At 49.0% G+C, this 18,799-nt stretch overlaps 2 protein-coding genes across 13 annotated transcripts in view; one reads left to right on the forward strand and one right to left on the reverse strand.

Annotated features, from left to right (window-relative positions):
• The window catches only part of ARSG (arylsulfatase G), a 104,838-nt gene extending 103,930 nt beyond the window's left edge, over window positions 1–908 (forward strand). For 10 of the 12 annotated variants that reach the window (XM_066386662.1, XM_066386669.1, XM_066386666.1 and 7 more), the window contains one exon: window positions 60–908. In XM_066386662.1, coding sequence (XP_066242759.1) covers window positions 60–373 — 314 coding nt within the window. In that variant the 3' untranslated portion in view covers window positions 374–908. The remainder of the gene's footprint in view (window positions 1–59) is intronic. The other 2 variants (XM_066386674.1, XM_066386676.1) reach the window with 1 other exon arrangement.
• Window positions 909–1,056: 148 nt separating this feature from the next.
• The window catches only part of WIPI1 (WD repeat domain, phosphoinositide interacting 1), a 34,070-nt gene continuing 16,327 nt past the window's right edge, over window positions 1,057–18,799 (reverse strand). The window contains exons 5-13 of the mRNA XM_066386680.1: window positions 11,560–11,657; window positions 10,801–10,893; window positions 10,048–10,118; window positions 9,132–9,239; window positions 6,452–6,616; window positions 5,587–5,694; window positions 4,822–4,940; window positions 4,312–4,412; window positions 1,057–1,575 (exon numbers count right to left, since the gene is read on the reverse strand). Coding sequence (XP_066242777.1) covers window positions 1,528–1,575; window positions 4,312–4,412; window positions 4,822–4,940; window positions 5,587–5,694; window positions 6,452–6,616; window positions 9,132–9,239; window positions 10,048–10,118; window positions 10,801–10,893; window positions 11,560–11,657 — 911 coding nt within the window. The 3' untranslated portion in view covers window positions 1,057–1,527. The remainder of the gene's footprint in view (window positions 1,576–4,311; window positions 4,413–4,821; window positions 4,941–5,586; window positions 5,695–6,451; window positions 6,617–9,131; window positions 9,240–10,047; window positions 10,119–10,800; window positions 10,894–11,559; window positions 11,658–18,799) is intronic.

Below are 18,799 nucleotides of genomic sequence, written 5' to 3' on the forward strand. Positions count from 1 at the left end.
ACTCCTATAGCGCGGGGCTGGAGCTGGGTTTGATGGGGTATCTCTCGCCCTCTCCCTAGGTGGAGCAGCAGCCTGTGATGGGAGTGTGGGGCCTGCGCAGTGTCACGAGCCTCCCCTTGTTTTTAATCTGGAAGATGATGTTGCTGAAGCTGTGCCTCTAGACACAGGTAGTGCTGAATACTGGAGTGTCCTGCCCACGGTCAGAGAGGCTCTTGCAGGCGTCCTTCACGACATAGCTGACGACAACACCTCCAGAGCAGACTACGCACAGGACCCTTCGGCCACTCCCTGCTGTGATCCCCACCATGTTGCCTGCCGCTGCCAGGCCGCCTCCCAGACTGACCTTCCCACTAGCAGGAACGTCAGGCAGTGAGCCGGGCAAGCACATATCCTCACTTCAGTTTTCCTCTCTTTACAGTTACGTACACTTTAATGAGTCTCAGAATTTGTTTGGAAGCCCCCCCACTGTCCCTTCTGCATGCTGGCTTGAGAGGACAGCTGCATGGAGCTGTAATGGCTTCAGTCAGACCAGGTTCAAGCCCCAGCTTTTGAACTTGGGGCCATTACTTCACCTGACTTTGAGGATTCGAAGGCGATCCATGAAAATGCTGGCACACAACCTGACACTCAATGTGTGTTAGTCTTCATTTATTTTTTTTAATGCTCCAAGTTTTACTGGTCATTTTAGTAGAGATTTGTTCCAGCTGGTATCTAGAGCAGTGCTTCTCCATCTTCAATATGCACACGAACCACCTGGGAGCTTGTGCAAGTACAGGTTCTGACCTGGTAGGTCTGGGTTGGAGCCTGAATGCCTCCAACCCCCTGGGGGATTCTGGGATGCCCCTGGGGGATGCCGTGAGCTGCATGGATGTTGACTAGACAAAGTCAGGTGCCTTCCGGTCTCCAAGCAGAAGAGTCCGCAGAGTAGTCCATGCCCCTCCCCACCGCCCCGTCTCCCCTACCCCTTTGAAAAGTCAATTGGCTGGCTTCTAGAGATTTTAAGAGTTCTTCCTGCTTCCTAGAACCACGAAGAAATAAATTTTTAGAGCCTCAAAATGCGTTGCCATGATTTTATTATTAGTGTCCTAAATGGGACTCGAAGGTAATAAGTGATTGATTCCAATCACTGCAAAAAATACTTTGCCAGGCTAAAATTCTCTCTAAGAAATACAATTCAAAGACATTTTCCTATAAGTACATTTTTACACACTATACATTTTAAAAGGATGCCTTTTTTTTAAATATAAAATTCCGGTTATAGACCAATATGGTTAGTTAGTATTGACATTATGGCTGTAATATATTTTAAATAGCAGGATGTATATACCATGTCTCCCGTAACCACTGGCTGCCAGGGCCGGGGAGGGCTTGGTGAGAAGTGAACCATGTCCTGTGGCTTAAGTGGGCGGTGCCTGGGATTCCTGCCCCCCATTCTGCGCCCACAATTGCACGCCATTCTTCCACCTTCCTTGTTTCCTCCAAAACCACCTGACAGGGGGTGTCCTGATTTCTGAGGAGCGCGTCCCATCATGACTGCTTCGTTTTGCCCTTCTGACTTCCACGGCACAAGATTATCTACCGAAATCAAAACAGAATGGCCTTACTCTTTCCAGGAAGAGGCTGTTAAGCAGGCTGCATTATCAGCAGATGTGTGCCCATGCAGGGTGGGCAGGGGAGGCGGGGCGCCCACACCACAGAGCATTCACCCATCTGAGTTAGGTGTAGACGAGTATGGCAGTTTCAGACGTGTTGACTATGTATAAAATATGTATGTGCGTATTTATGTGTACATGTGGATTTTTTTTTAAAGGCTCATCTTGTAAACAGAGACTGCTAACTCATTATTTAAAAGTCAGTCAATACCCTTCGTCCCAGTCCCCTTACTCTTGTCACTGGAGTAAGACTAGTGTCAGAAACCAGGCAGACTTGTAAAGGTTGGCTTGCTACTGAGACAACAGTTGCCCACCCTCCCGAATACTGCGTCTTTCTAAGGGACCAGAAATGACCAATTCTCTTTTCTTCCATTGTTCCAGGAATAAAGTAAATCCCAAGGAGATAAGAGGGATCATCTCCAGGGAAGTGTCAGTACTTTTTTTCAAAGGTCACCAGTGATGAGTCATGTTCTTAAGCCCTCACGAGACTGTCCAGGCTGGCCCACATTCATGTCAATAGGAGAAGTGATTTTACCCCAGCAGAAGCTCCAAGAGTCTTTCACAGTCCTGGAAGTGTTTAAGGAATTGGGTTGAGGTGTGAATGCTGGACAAACACTTCTATAGTAGGCATGGAAGAATAAAGGCAGAGAGAGGAAGTTGTCTAGCATCTCCAGGTGAACATTATTGCCATTAAGGATGTGACTGAGAGCTGGCCCATGTTGAGAGAACATCCCAGTAGCCCCCATGTCCGAGCCTTGTGCAGTGAGAGGGAGAGACCTGCCTGCTACTGTGTCAGGATCTTGTACTTGTAGCACGGCCCTCTCCTCACTGTCACCTGTGCGACAGCTCGAGGCTGAGCTGTGATCTGATGGCCCGGGACGCCGACCACTGGCTCTGCACACAGGTTGCCCAGCACTTGCTAGGGTCTGACAGCCGTTCTAGGGAACCTCATTCAGCGATCTCACCAGGAAGGGAGCAGGAAGCCTCCCTTGTATACAAATAAAAATCCCTGATGTCACTGAAACCGACTTTCACTGACAGAGATAGGCCAACCCGCTTGCACCCAGCTTCCTAGCAGGGGCCACGCAAACAGGCATCATCAGGACTAGTTCTTAAGAGCTGCCTTCTTTTTGTCCTTTAACTCCAAACAGATGCTCTACACGGGGTACCTATTATTTTACACAGGCTTTCTTTGGCAAGCGACACCCTCCTGAATGGCGACTTCTGAAGTGCCAGGAGTCTGTAAATATAAGAGATCGCAAGGTCTTCTCTGATTACAATTAAGACTGTAATGACCTTTTATAGCAGTCACAGACTTTTACCAAAATTACTGAGATGGGACCTAACAGTCACTTTTATCCTCAACTGCAGCTGACCTGTTCTGGTTCCTGGAAGACGCAACTTCGGATAAATATCCACCCACTTTGGAGCGACAGAAACGCCCTCACAGCTAGCGAGGGCGTGAGAGCCCAAAGGCAAAACAACTAAACATCAGGAGGCAGCATGCCAACAGATGTTTTTGAACTTATAATTAGTATTTTGAAGAACCACTGCTTCCCTCCCCTAAAATATCAACTTTACTTGTTAACAATGTATTTGGCAACCTGCCTACTAAGAGCCAAAAGGTAAACCAAGCTGCAGTGCACAGAGTCTCTGTGGGACTCACAGAAACCCCCAGCCAGGCACCAGGGGCTCCACAACACTTCTTTTTTTTTAGCTGACTGCTTAGCAAGGCTGTCCTATGGATCTATGTAATCAAGGAGTCAGATCTGTACTCCATCCTTTTGCAAATGGATTATTAACTGGTAGAAAGTAATGATCAGGAGAAAACATTTCACACCAGGATCTAATGGGCACTGAAGCAATGCCCAGATGGCCATGTCTCTGCCTCCAGGAGGGTCACTGAGGTGTCTTTAAATGATTTCCAGTTGACTCTCTGGGTTCTTCTCTGACTGAATGAAGCTCACAAGAGGCATCTCTATATGTTGCCCTAAATGGAAGCTTAAAGAATCAGAGAAGCTAAGGACCCACGGCAGCCACCCAGGGAGAGAACCTTTTGTTCAGACAGGGATGCTAGAAGCAGCCAAGCCCAGTGCCCAGCCGTCCCTGGGGCCCTTGCTGCCGGAACGGCTAAAGCAGGGTGCTGGGAAACCGGCGGGCACTGCCCAGGGGAGCTCTGCACACAGCTGTTAATTAGCCTGGGGCCTGCCGGGTTGGAGCTGGAGCAGGGTGAGTGCAGGTCCAGCCCCGTTAGATTATCATCTGCAGTCCAGAGACGGCAGCACTCTGCAGAAGCACCCTTAGGAGCCGCGCGAGAATAAGAGTGTGCACAAGCACAAGTTCCTGCCCTACGAGCCGCCAAGATAGCGCTAAGGAAGCAAAGTCAAGGATTCCAGGCCCTGGGAGGTAGGAGGAGGCCCCGCGGCTCCCTGGATTAGTATCTGGTCACTCTACTGCTGTCGTGTTGAGCGTGACACCTAATGGCTAGTCTGCCAAAGTGGCAGCGCGCAGCCCAGCCTACACGATGGCTTTCTGAGTAGGAGAGGATTAGTTGTTCTAGACTAGACAATGGGGAAGTGCCCTTTCCCCTTGCACGAGGTGAAGGTTTCCCTCGAAGCATAGAGACTGAGACACTCTTTTAAGGATTCCTAATGCTCACAGGGGGAAATTCATTCTCATCATCAAGACACACTGGTCCCGTCGCAAACTCATGCTCAGGAATAACCTCTCCTCGGAGCGCCCCGCCGTCCTCAGAGTAACCTGGAAATCAAGAAGGAGGTGTGAGAAGAGCTGCCAGGTCCCTTCCTGTGCCGTGACTGGGACCAGGACAGGACCTCAGAGAGAGGGAGAACCCAGGGAAAGCTCGGAGGCCGCTTGGCCTTTCGGGTGAGTCGGATCCCCAGCGCTGGCGGTCGCTCCGCCTCTGGGGGACCAGCGGGCTGCTCCCACCTCCCACCCAGGCACCTCAGACTGTGCCCCAGTCTGCAAATTCTCCGAGGCCAAGGGCAAGTCATTAGGGAAGTGGCCGTGGGGAGTGGTGCCCGGCAGGTTCAGAGGCACTGCCCATGGCCTCTACCCATGTCAGGGTCAGGGGGAATGCTCCCTCCACAGGTGACAGTGAAGGGGAGAAGAGGGGTGCTGCTGGACATGTCCCCCCACTTCTGCTCACCTGGCACCGTGGAGGCGGAAGACGTGCTTGGTCTGGCGACCGTTGCTGCATAAGACTGAGGTAATGAAGGTCTGAGGTCATTTTCTTTATTCTCTTCAGCTGTTCCCGAGCCAAGCAGCCTGATTGCAGCAGGTAGAGGGAAAAGAACAGAGATCGTCACATATCCAGGACATGCCGAGGGGAGAGCACTGGGGAGCTCAGGCTTGGCCACTTGAGTTTTAGGGACAGACCTTTCAGCACCCCACTGGGTCAGAGGGGGCTGGGTGACCTCAGATGGCCAGGGTCACTCGCGCAACTTTTTCTCATGTTTAGTAAAGGAAGGTTGGCCCTGCGCTTTTCACAGTGCACTCAGGTGAGGACTCGGAGCCAGGCTTGCAAGGGGGCTACATGCGTGTGGGGCAGCGGCGGCTCCCAGGGTCCTGGCCACGGTAGGAGGAGGGCCTCCGCTACCTGGTCATGGAGGTCGAGAGCTTTCAATTCAATCCGGTAAATGTGTGTGCGCGCCCATCAGGGACGAGAAGGAGAGGCCAAGCAGGGAGACACTTTGTTTTGGGTGTTATTCACCCTGGCACTTTGCCAGCAGCATATAGCCTGTTGAGGGTGCTGGACTTGGGGCCTAGCACAAAGCAGGGACCGCCCAGAGCCTGGCCACCAGGAGTCCCGAGGAAGAAGAAAGAAAAGCAAGAGCTCGTCATGGTTCTTGGCCAAGTGACCCCTCTATACCACCGGCTCTTCAGAGGCTGTCTTGAAAACTAGTAACTTCACCTGTGAGTCTTGATTAAGACACAGTCTCCTCCGTCCTGAGGGTCCAAATTGTAGATGTAAAGGTGTCCATCGGAGGATGCTACTAACAGCCGCGGCAATTTCTGGATCCTAAGAGCCAAGCGAGACATGTGCCATGATTACCAAAGACACAGGTCACGAACCAGCTTCCAATGACAGAGCCTCGCTCAACCTGACCATCACCTATTTCTGCCTCATACGCCCCCTTCGCCCACTGACCCCAGTGTCTGGGTTTCTGGCTCTTCCTTTGCATTCTGACCTCGTGACCTACCTTGAGGATTAATCCTTGTCTCCAAAAATAATCGTGTGGGAAGGACGAAAATGACATGTGTACCTGTACACAGTGACTCCACGAAAAGCTGTTGCCAACAAAAACGTGAACTTACCTGAGTGGGATGCCGTCTCTCTTACCTCTGCCGTTAACAGAGACAGAAAGGGGGGGGGGGGGAATTGGAAAATTGGCTCACCATCTTTCCTGGCTAGTGTTGCGAAATCTTTTAAATGTTTAACTCCTTTAAATGTCTTAGAGAAAACGTCTGTCGACCCCATGGCTAAGTGAACCCACAGTGAAATGGGAGCCTTTGTACATAATTAGGTAAAACCAGAATCGTTTGCAAGCTGTGTCCATCGCCTGAAGGTGGGATTCCCCATGCCAGCTGCCCGCTGCCCCCCGAGAAAACACAGAACCAGACAGGAGCAGCTGGCAGGAGACCACAGGGTTTTGACTTCGCTCACCCTTCCTCTTGGCCATCTTCTTCCTCCCTCCCTCCCTTTCCACGTTTAGGGAGTTTGTGCTTTGGGGAAATATATTTGTAACTGTGTTGAGACCTAGTGGTGCCGTACATACGTGGCAAGGGTGCAGATATTCCTCTGTCCAGAGAAATTCAAACGCCCGGTGGCAAAGGCCCGGTCCTGATTCATCATGTCTGACACCTGGGCGGGGAGGTAGTTGGAAGCAGCCATGAACATCTTCCCCACGTAGCCACTCCAGGTCGACGGCTCTTCGGGGCGACTGGGGGAGCAAGGCACAGGCGAGGGTGAGACAGCCGCGGGCACCAGCGCCCACCACTCGTGCCCACACCAGATGCTACGAGCTGCCCCCACTGCCAGGGGAGGAGGCTGTGCCCAGCGTCATGTTCTGCCCACCTAGAACAACTCAGGACACGTTTCTCGGCCGCTGCCGGAAGGGCAGCAGGGCCTGTCTGTCCTTCAGAGACCCACTGTAAAGCTCTTGACAGGGTTTTCATGTTACCACTGTCCTGCGTTAAAAAGGGTGTATCTGATGATCAGTCTGATTTCTAGATTTGTGAAAGGGAGCTGGGGTAGGGAGTGAGATGCAATCGCTATCGAGAATCTGTAAAGGAAGCTCAGGCCTGTCTGGCACTTGGGGAAGAACAGACTGATCTTGGCACAGAGGCCTCCATGCCGGACTGAGTGGGGAGCCCGCCTCCGGGCAGGGTGCTTAGGCAGCATTTGGTCACGGCCCTGGAGCCCTCCAGCACCCGCGTTCATAAGAGTGGAGATCATTCAGAGGGACCTGGTACGCCCCTGCAGTCCTCCAGTGTCGCCCCAGGGCCTCCACCAAGGGCGACCGCCCTGTTGGTGAGAGATGTGAGTGTGAATGGGGACACACATATCTGCCTGTGCCCCGAACAGTGAGCAGCGCATAACAGAGTGCGGTGGCCACACCTGCTGAGTGGTTGCTGGCCTGCAGGGCCAGATCCCGGCAGGAACACAGACCACGGCTCAGAAGCTCTGGGGCTGGTTTCTCACTGTTCCCACCTGGCTGGCTGGATTCTGGGCAAACCTCCTGGCCGCCATGATCTCATCTGAAAGTGACAGGCCCTTCCAGGCGTCCTGCTCTCAGTCTGTGCTCTTCCACATCGTGACACGTCCCTTGGGCGGAGCCCCCAGACACACACACACACACACACACACACACACACACACACACACACCACAGAGGCTGGCTATTGCAGCACACTGATGGCGGGAAGGTAGTTTCCCATGAAAGTTCTACCACAGGATGAGGAGAATTTCTTTCAATCGCAGAAGATAGGTTTCTCTTGGGACAACTGAAATCCGGCACAGGACTATGTCCTTGGGACACTTATTCGAGACGTTTCAGAGTTTCCACTCAGATGCCCTGAAAGTCTGGCGGGGGTGGAAACTGGATCTGGAGACAGTACAGCTTCGAGCAAGACACTGAATGTCTCTGAACCCATTTCCTCGGTTATGAAACTCCCCCCTCCCCCGCCTGCCTTCTAGGAATATTGAGGGGACCCAGGGAAGAAGTGGGTGAGGACGCTCTGTAAACCGTGAAATGCCCCATCAACATACGCGAACTCCACCACCTGCTTTGAGTGTAGCTGAGCTACTAACACTAACACTTCATGTTTCAATTTCCTAAAAGGACACTAAAGAGAAGTGTCAGGAGGCACGAGGTGTCTGAAGTCCCCTGAGGAAGGCATGAGCCATCTACTGTGCCACCAGAGGCAGGATCTTGGCCTTGTGAGGGGGCTGGGCAAGAGGACACTGCCCCAGACCACAGCTGGGGGGGAGGGGAATACGTCACGGCTTTACTGCTACTGAGTGCACAGTGTTTCCGGGGGAGGACACGGCACGTTCATGCTCACATGCTATCGCAGGCCAAATTTCTAGGAATGACCCCGAGACTCCATGCCCTGGTCCCCAGAATGTGACGGTCATGAGCTAGCAGTGACTGTTGCAATGTGGCCCAGCTGACTGTAGCTAGGGAGATTATCCAGGTGGGATTGATCTAATCACACGAGCCCTTAAAAGCAGAGAGCTTTCTCTGACTGCAGGCAGAGCAGGAAGGCAGAAGAAGTTGGAGAAATCCACAGCACAGGAAGGAGTCGACCTGAGTAGGTTTGGAAGAGGACTTCGCACTCCAGATGCAAATGCAGCCGCGAACACAGGGATTCTCCACCATCCTGGACTACTGCCCTACAGAACGGTAAGTTAATGTGCCTTGGCCATGGGAAGTCATTCCTTTTGTGGTAACTTGTTACAGAAATGAATGGAAACAAACACACGTGGTCCTGGCTGCAATCTAAGACGTGCTTTCTCCTGCCAACCTCAGCCACTCCTGCCAGTCACACACATGGGCACTGGCAGTATTTGCCTAGCGCTCCATGGCGGGTGACAGCGGTGATTATATTATTATTTTTACAGATACACTGGCTAATACTTATTAGTGTTTACTGTGTGTCAGGCACTATACTAAATGCAAGCCCAAGATGTGTAGACAATCTGTACCAAGTCCACAAAGATCCAGTTACCTGCCCTAGGTTGCGTCCCCCTGAACTTTGTGCCTGTGGGCATTATACCACCAAGGCTTTGCTAACACACACTCACACTCCAGTGAAGACCCAGCAAGCACAGCCACGCTGGCAGCTTTCAGAAAGAGATGAAACCGCTTCTGCGAGCCGTGGCCACCACAGCAGAATAACCAGGGCCTGCTTCCTCTCATCGAAGGACCGTTTCACACTGGGCACCGTACTTACCTGTTGGCGAGGTGTTCCAGCTTGAAGATGTGCACTGTCTCAGTGTTGCTAGAGGCACAGAGGAACTGGGAGTCCATACTGAAGACCAGGGAGCTGATCGTCACGTACCTAGGAAAGAGAGCAACATATGGGCCAGAAACACTGAGTGTTATTGCATGAGCTCAAAAACCAGCTTTATAAAGAACTGCATGTGCCCTGAAGAGTCTAGCTATGCTAACCTTCCTTCAACACTGTGCCATTCATTAGAAACTGATGTTGCAAAGACTCATAAAGGGCCATGGTCTCAGGCAAGAAAAAACAGACATTGCTCCTTCCCGTCATCTTGCGAGTTTGCAGCTGCTCTGTGCACCAGTCCAGCTGCAAACCTGACAGCCAGCAGGATCCCTGGCCATTGCATGTTTTATCTCCATGACAGGAATCTGAAGTGACTTTTAGGCTATGACTCCCTTGCTCTCTCATTTCTCCTTTGCTGGCCACCATCCACCTCAGAAAAGGACTCTCGTAGCTAAACTAGGTTTAAAGGGCATCTTCGCTCTCAGGTGGACTAAGCAGGAAGAGGGACTCTAAGTCAGTTACTGAGAAAACACAGTCAAAGAGGAGGGCACAGAGCACCCCTGGCCTCTCCCTAGACCAGCGGTCGGCAAACTCATTAGTCAGCAGAGCCAAGTATCAACAGTACAATGATTGGAATTTCTTTTGAGAGTCAAAATTTTTAAACTTAAACTATATAGCCAGGTACATTCCTTATTGAGGTAGCGCCCGCACGTGGTATTTTGTGGAAGAGCCACACTCAAGGGGCCAAGGAGCCGCATGTGGCTCGCGAGCCACGGTTTGCCGACCATGCCCTACGGGCGCCAGCCGTCCACGGCAGAGCCTCTGTGGGTGCTTTACAATGGTTTTTACAGTGAACACACACCTTTTCATTCCTCTCCGAAACTCATAGAGCTTTTGTCCTTCAGGTACAGAGAACACCCGGATGACCGTGCCCTGGAAGAGAAAGCAGTGGGCATTTCAGACCGTTAATGGCTTCCTATAGACATGACCCTTAGAAAGGACCTTGATTGATCAGTTTTGAACACCTGTCTCTGAAGAGGCAGCCCAGAGTGTTGGGCACAGAGGCTTTCTGGTGTGTACACTTAACGTATGAGTAATTCCCAAATCGCACTGGCCCCCCTCGTCCCTCCCATCCCCCCTCGTCCCTCACGCTGTGAGGCCCGGAGCGTGTTTGCTCACACGGCTCTGGCTTCCCACAACAGTCAATTTCTGTCTGTCAAAACAGACCTGTTTTTCATGGCATTTGACAATTCAGCTGTGTCGCATTCCCTGATCATCCCACTCAGATTGATTTCTCCTGCTACCTAGCAAAGGATTTTGTTCACACCAGTTAATGAAAGGCAGCATCTGCCTGATGTACAACAGTGGGCACACATTTCTCAACAGGACGCCAAGTGTCTGTGCAGTGTCCTGCGTCTTGCCTAGCACAGGCCTCTGGTCTACTGAATTAACAAATGCATCAGTCTACCACAACATGCCAGAAATCCTTAGCCAGTGAATGCTGAGCGGCCTGGAGACCAGTTTGTCCTCATGGCATCAGACTCATCCCAGAGGCTCGCCACCCAGCAGAGCCCCGACAGGAGGCGAGCCCCACAAGGACGTACAGTGCACTCACTTTCTCAGAAGCACTCGCCAGCTTGGAGCCTGAGGCGTTGAAGGCGATGGCGGCCAGCGTCCCCTCATGGGCAGCAATAGTGCAGACTGTTTTCTGTTGGTGAAAAGGAAAAACGGATATTGATGGCTGGAGAGAGAAGATGAATGTCAGCTCCTCTCCTTCGTCTTTTCTTCTGAGACACTGGCCCTCCCTGGCCAGGTTCTGTCTCTCTCTTTCCAGCAGACCTTTTACATATAAGTTGTACATCATTTTCTGGTGTATCCCGACTGCTCCGGGGCCACTCTGCTTCTGTCCCTCTCCCTACAATCAGGAAGATGGACAATGAACTGCATCTGATGTGGAAGTGATGTTGTAGCTGTGGGCCCCCCTCGTGTGCCTCTTGGGGGTGGGGGACTTTCTAGAGCAATTCTACCCTCTCTGTGCGGTATGGAGAGCAGAAGACAGGAAATATGAGAGAGGTGCACACTGTCGTAGGTTGTCCACACTGCTGCATGACACCTTCAGGCTGACAATGGGCCACCAGCTGGCACACAGTTTCCATGACGCTGCAGATGTCTTTCTGGCTATGTTGACTGATGGGATATATGCAAATATTATCACCTTCTCCTCCACACTCAACTGCTGTGGCCAGAACAAACTCCCCTAGTGTTGCTTCTGCCTCTGCACCTCATCCTACTGCGACAGAGTCTGCTTACTGCCTGCCCCTGACCGCAGAGCCAAGCAGGTGAGCTGGGTTAGCCCCGGTCACTGTCAACTCACCAGGGAGTGTCCATCGTAAAGCACAATCTCGCCTGTAGTCGGGCTTCCAGGATAGGCCACATAAGAATTGGAATGGTTGATAGACAGGGCACACAGACCTAGCAGAGAATAAACAGCAGGTGAAAAGCTCATGCCCAGAGAGAGAACTTACCTGGAAAGGGCACCTGAAACCAATGCGCCTACTGCGCCACCTACTGGTGAGGGGAGGAACGGCTTTGCAGACCTTGATTTCTGGTTGATGATTCTTATCTAATCCACTACAATAAATTCACAGGGGAAGACCCCCTGTTTGACACTGGCCATGTCATCTCCCCAGCTAAGCAATGAGGATTTAGAATATTTAAAATGCTCCTCTCCACATTTTACCCCAGGGCTACGAAACCACATGGGCTTCTGTTCGGATTCTAGTACCCTGTATACAGGCCTACAAGAGGATTTACTCATAACTGATGTAAGACTTCCTACTGTGTAAGGGCAGAATGTGCTAGCCTTTCTGCAGGTGATTAAATGCAGTTGGCCAGTCATTTCAAGTTGGAAAATGGGAAGTGGTGAAGGAAAGGACTTATTTGGAAATTGCTCATTTGGAGCCAAATGTCCGGTCTTGATAAGGGAAATGGACGCCCCCACTGGTGAAATTTTATTTGAGGACTGCACCCGTGGTTAAGATGGCGTGTCCGCCAATGAAACAAAGAAAGGACGTTTTGGACTGAAGACATTTTGACAATATTCTGGAAGAGTAAACTGCCCATCAAACCATTTACTCAGCATAAGCCATTTTTATTTACAAGGGTATTCAAGGTGTGTGTGTGTGGGGGGGTCTTAATAGCATTTTTTTTACTTCAAATAATTGTTCATTTTTCTATTACAGTTGATTCTAATAGCATATAAGTGAAGGATTTTTTTTACAATGGTTTAGGTTAATAGAAGTGTAGATGATAGACGTTCATTCAAAAGCATTACCGGAGTAGGAACTTCGAGACTAGGCAAGAGATGCATCCTTTTGAATAAAAAGGGTAACTGACATCTTTGTTACAAGTTCCTAGGTTAATGAGTTTCTTTTAAAAGTATAAGAAATATTTTAGGTCAGGCTCCAATGTACCCTACCTAATCTGCTAGGGGGAAGAATGGAGGAAAAAATAACCAAATGTGGAGAACTGGAACCAAGGTCCTACTTCCTGCTCCTGCTTCGCTGAGGTCACAGCCAGGACTGGGATCTTATCACCTGCCACACAGAACTATGGGAGGAATGTGACTGAGCCTGGCATCCTTACCTGAATGCTCTGGCTCCCTGCAACCCCCTTCCTTGCCTGTACAATGTCACTCTTGGCCCCGGCCTTATAAGAGATCGCGCATACCTTCCCAGGTTTTGCTCTGGAAACCCAGTTCCCCTTCTCTGCTGGGTTCTTTGCAATCCAAAATGCAATTTCAAGACGACCTAGCCCAGCAGAAGGAACTCAGGTCTTGTGGAGCTGGGGGTGGGGGTGGGGAAGATAATCAGGACGTCAGGCTGGCTTGCATGTGAGTCCCATGGAGGTGGTTAGCAGAAGCAGGTTAGGATTGAATGGTAGCCATGGGACTTGGGTACCCAAACCCAAGAGTTCTTATAAATATGCAGCCACTAAGTACAGAAGGTTTCTGAGCACATATGTTTTAAAAAAGCAGTTAATCAAAACCACAGTGAAATACCACTTCACACTCACTAGGATGGCTATTATCAAAAAAGACAAATTAATCAGAACACTCATATACTGCTGCTGGGAATGCAACACGGGGTAGTGTTGTGGAAAACAGCATGGCAGTTCCACAAAAGGTTAAATGTGTTTCAAATTCTACTCCTAGGTATATATCCAAGAGAAGTTAAAACATAGTCTCATAAAAACTTGTATTATAAATGTTCATAGCAACATTATTTATCATAGTCAAAAAGTAGAAACAACCCAAATGTCTGTCAACTGATGAATGGATAGATAAAATGTGGTATACTCTTACAGTGAAATATTATTAGAGGTCCTGGCTGGTTGGCTCAGCAGTAGAGTGTTGGCCCACGTGTGGAAGTCCTGGGTTCAATTCTAGGTCAGGGCATACAAGAGAAGTGACCATCTGCTTCTCTACCCTTCCCCCTCTCCCTTCTCTCTCTCTCTCTCTCTCTCTCTCTTTCCCTCTCTCCTCTCACAACCATGGCATGGTTTGAGCAAGTTGACCCCAGGCGCTGAGGATGGCTCCATGGCCTTGCCCCAGGTGCTAAAATAGCTTGATTGCTGAGCAATGGAGCAGTGGCCCCAGAGAGGCACAGCATCTCCCAGTAAGGGGCTTGCCAGGTGGATCCTGGTCAGGGCGTGTGCAGGAGTCTGTCTGCTTCCCTGCCTTCCACTTAAAATAAACACACACACACACATACACACACACACACTAGATAATAAAGAGAAATGAAGTGCTGATATATAATCCTCTATGGGTGAACACTGAAAATATTATGCTGAGTGAAAGAAGCCTGTCACAAAAGACTGTATGTTGTATGATTCCACTAATATGAAATGTCCAGAGCAGATAAATATAGAAAGACAGAAAGTAGAGTAGGTTGCCTAGGTCTGGAGGTACAGGGGATGATGGCTAAGAGGTATGGGGGTTTTTTTGGGGGGGGAAGGGTGACAAAATGTTCTAAAACCGATTGCGGTGGTAGTCACACAACTATTTGAATATATTGAAAGCTATATTGTATTATGTACTTTAAATGGGTGAATCATATGGGATGTCAATTGTATTTTAATAAAGCTGTTAGAAAAAAAATAGGCAGTGTTTAAAAATGTCTATCAGGCAGAGCAGGCTGAGGATAGGAGTTCAAGACCCAGGTCTGCCATTTACAATGTAACTCCAGCTGAGCTATTTTGTGGCCCTTTCAGGCCTAACTCCTGTCCGTGAAATGAGGGGACTCTGGTAATCTAGGATTCTTTCCAGCTTTCTTTCTTTCTTTTTTCTTTTTTTTCCCCTTTTTTTAAGAAATGGATGAGAGGTAAGAACACACCTATTTATTCTGGTATGCGCCCTGACCAGGGATCAAACCAGCAACCTCTACGCATCAGTACAATGCTCTAACCAAAGGAGCCATCAGCCAGGGTGGGTTCTTTTCAGCTTTCACATTCCACAATTACTTCCTCCATCTGAAATACCAGTAGGGCCCATCCTTGTGGCAGGGAATGTTAGGTGGTCTTGGAGCAGAAGGTTTGGACAAATACTTCCAGTTGCCCTTCAGAGGTTAGTTGTTTTTAAATTGAAGTATAATTGACATATGACACGTTAGTTTCATGTGTTCATGTGTGTAACGCAATGATTCAATATTTGTATATATTGCAAAATGAGCATCTCAGATGAGTTTAGTAAACATCTATCACCACAGTTACAATATTTTTCTTGTGAGCAGAACTTTTAAGATCTAATCTCTTAGCAACTTTTGTTTACATAACAGTATTATTTATAATCACCATGTGGAATATTACATTCCCAAGACATATTTATTTTGTAACTGGGAGTCTGTACCTTTTTGACTCCATCCATTTTACCCCCCCCCCCCACACACACTTCTCTCCTCTGGTAACCACTAATCTGTTCTTTGTATCTATTAACTCATTTTTTAAATTTCACATATTAGAGATAGTATGGTATTTGTGATATTTGTCCTTCTTTGACTTATTTCACGTAGCATAATGCCCTCAAGGTCCATCCATGTTGTCACAATGGTAAGATGTCATTCTTTTTATGGCTGAATATATTCCATTCAACCTACATACCACATTTTCTTTATAAATTCACCCCTCGTCAGACACTTAGGTTGTTTCCATATCTTGACTATTGTTAATAGTGTTGTAATGAACATTGAAGTGCTGCTGTCTCTCTGGGAGGGTGAGTTCCTTTTCTTAGGAAATATTCCAGAGGTGGAACAGCTGGATCATATGGTAGTTCTAGTTTTAGTTCTTATGAGGAACCTCCCTACTGTCTTCCATAATGGCTGCACCAACTTAGATTCTCATCAACAATGCACAAAGGTTCCCTTTCCTCCGCATCCTCAGCTAACATGGAACTTTCTGTAACACCTATTGGAGATGACGCTTGATGACAAGAAAGGGACAAAGGATAATGGCTAGGGTAGGTGTACTCTGACACATGACCACTTATTGGACGGCTTCAACTCTGGCACCTTTGCCAACCTGGCTGCATTTAGCCAAGGGCCCTGCACACCAAAGGTCCCCAGAAATGCTTAACTTGAGGTCCTCTGATTTCCTAGGGTCCAATTCTTCAGATAAATCCAACCAGCTATCAGAATGCATCTTCTTTTTTTTTTTTTTTTAGCGAGAGAGAGAGACAGGGACAAACAGGAAGGGAGATGAGAAGCATCAATTCTTTATGGCTCCTTCATTGTTCATTGATTGCTTTTTTTTTTTTTTACAGAGACAGAGAGAGAGTCAGAGAGAGGGATAGACAGGGACAGACAGACAGGAATGGAGAGAGATGAGAAGCATCAATCATCAGTTTTTTGTTGCAACACTTTAGTTGTTCATTGATTGCTTTTTCATATGTGCCTTGCCGCGGGCCTTCAGCAGACTGAGTAACCCCTTGCTCAAGCCAGCAACCTTGGGTCCAAGCTGGTGAGCTTTTTGCTCAAGCCAGATGAGCCCACGCTCAAGCTGGCGACCTCGGGGTCTCAAACCTGGGTCCTTCTGCATCCCAGTCCGATGCTCTATCTATTGTGCCACCGCCTGGTCAGGCGCTTTCTCATATGTGCCTTGATTGGGGAGCTACAATAGAGTGAGTGACCCCTTGTTCAACCTAGCAACCTTGGGCTCATGCCAGTGACCTTGGGCTTCAAGCCAGTGACCTTTGGACTCAAGCCAGTAACTGTGGGGTCATGTCTATGATCCCACACTCAAGCCAGTGACATCGCGCTCAAGCTGGTGAGCCTGTGCTCAAGCTGGAGACCTTGGGGTTTTGAATCTGGGTCCTCTGCATCCCAGTCTGATGCTCTATCCACTTCACCATCACCTGGTCAGGCTCAGAATGCATCTTTATTTCTTGTGAAGCATGGCCGTCACAGATGCTACACAAAGCCTTTGAGGGAAGGAAATGAGCTTTGTCTCTGATATTATTTTATCATAGAAAAGTGATCATGTAAAACATTTGCAGAGTCCAGAAAATATGGAGAAAGAGAAAAAAAGAATCATCCATCCTTCTAAAACCCAGAGGTTTTTCACTATTCTCAATAGCAGAGCATAGGAATTAGGTTCTGATGTGGCTTTTGGACTTGTTGGAGGCTTGACATACATTTTTGTAAATCACTGTCAGCTGTCACTTCAGTGGAATTGTTTGGCTGTAATTCTTCTACAGCTGGAAAAGAAGGACCTGCTATCAGTTCAGGGACCAATGGCATCATGAGCTCGATGAGAGGGAAGTCCTTTAACTCTAAGTCATTGTCATCTTTGTATTCAGAGGATGACATGTCAAACTTAAGGCAAGTTAATGGTGATTTATTACAGTTCCCTCTGGGCAGATTCATGGCTTGGAATATGCTTTCCAATTTTCAAAAATAGAAAGGAATCTCTGTGCTTGCACATGCACTGTGCTTCTGCAAACCAGAGCCATTTCCCCACCTGCATGACCATCTTCAGAAAGAGCTCTCGCCGGACGATAAAGCCGATAAAGCACCACTTGTTCCATTACAGACTGCCCCTCCGTGCTTCCGCGCTCCTGCCTCCTGCAGTTAAAGAACCAGAACGGAGTGGTCTGCCCTCCCCTGCTCGGTGCACAGACTGCTGTGCGGGCAGGAAATTAGCCTCAAGCCCCGTCTGGCCTCACTCTTTAGAGGAAACAGCCTGCAATCTTTGACACAACAGGAACGGGCATGGCAAAAGCACAAAGAGGAAGGAAATTTACAGCCACATCAGACACTGAGCACAAAGCAATGGGAGAACTCAGCATGTATCATTTATCTGCAGTCCACGTGGTCCAAACGCGTGCAGGACTGGGGTGCTCAAGCCAATTAGACCAGTGCGTCTGTCTCTCTGGTGTCCTTATTAAGGGTTTGTGAAACTGAAGCCAGCATTTCCATCATAGATTCTTGTTCAGAAAATACATTAGAGGAGAACAAATACAGGAGCTCTCTGGCCTCAGGATTTTAAGGCTTGTGGTGTTGAAGTTCAGAGTCGGCTGGTAGTCCTTGAGGAACCCGTCACGTCCAACAGCGCAGCTCTGGTCGGGGTCACACTGCCCTCCAGGCTGGCGCTGGGCTAGTGCATGAGCCTCACTGGCCGCCTGAAGGCACAGGCAGATGTGCCTTGGCTCTCACTCTATGACCTCGGTTAATTCTCCCCATGATTCTGGGGGTGGGGGGAGGGTGAATGTGATCATCACCATTGTGCAGAGTAGAAAGGGAGCCCAGTAGTTGTTGAGATGATAATTCTAAATTTCAGGATCTGAAAGGGTCCTGGATGTTCTCTCTGAAGGATGGCCAAAGTGGGAGAAGACACATTTTGGTGATTCAGCCTGACCCTGGTCTTTCAGAGGGACATGCTCAGTCTATCCCCAAATCTAGTCATACTGCGTCTCTGGGATAGGGAGAACATTGACCATTGTTTCTTATTTTGTTTGTTTGTTTTGACAAGAGACAGAGAGAGAGTCAGAGAGAGGGACAGACAGGAAGGGAAAGAAATGAGAAGCATCAATTCTTTGTTGCAGCTCTTTAGTTGTTCAATGATTGCTTTCTCATATGTGCCTTGACTGGGGGGCTCCAGTAGAGCGAGTGACCCCTTGCTCAAGCCAGTGACCATGGGGTCATGTCTATAAACCCATGCTCAAGCCAGCGACCCCTCGCTCAAGCTGGTGAGCCCGTGCTCAAGCTGGTGACCTCAGGGTTTTGAACCTGGGTCCTCTGCATCCCAGTCCAATGCCCTGTCCACTGCGCCACCACCTGGTCAGGCTGATTTTTTCTTGAGATAAAATTATTCCCTCTACAAATAATATACATTCTTTCAAAATAGTCCTACTCTTTCAAAAACTTCTTTCTACCCTGTTTAAACGGCAAAGAGTGAGGTAACTAAATGACTTTTCCGAGCTAAGAAAGACAGCTCTTTTTGCTAAATATTAAGAGGAGATGGGGAGTAACTTCACTTTTCACAGGAGGAACAGGTTGGTCCTGAGGGTGGGCAGCACTGTCCCCTTCCTGAGCTGCCTGAAGGTGATGGTGGGACAGATG

The sequence above is a fragment of the Saccopteryx leptura genome, chromosome 5 (assembly GCF_036850995.1).
Source record: "Saccopteryx leptura isolate mSacLep1 chromosome 5, mSacLep1_pri_phased_curated, whole genome shotgun sequence".
Lineage (NCBI taxonomy): Eukaryota > Metazoa > Chordata > Mammalia > Chiroptera > Emballonuridae > Saccopteryx > Saccopteryx leptura.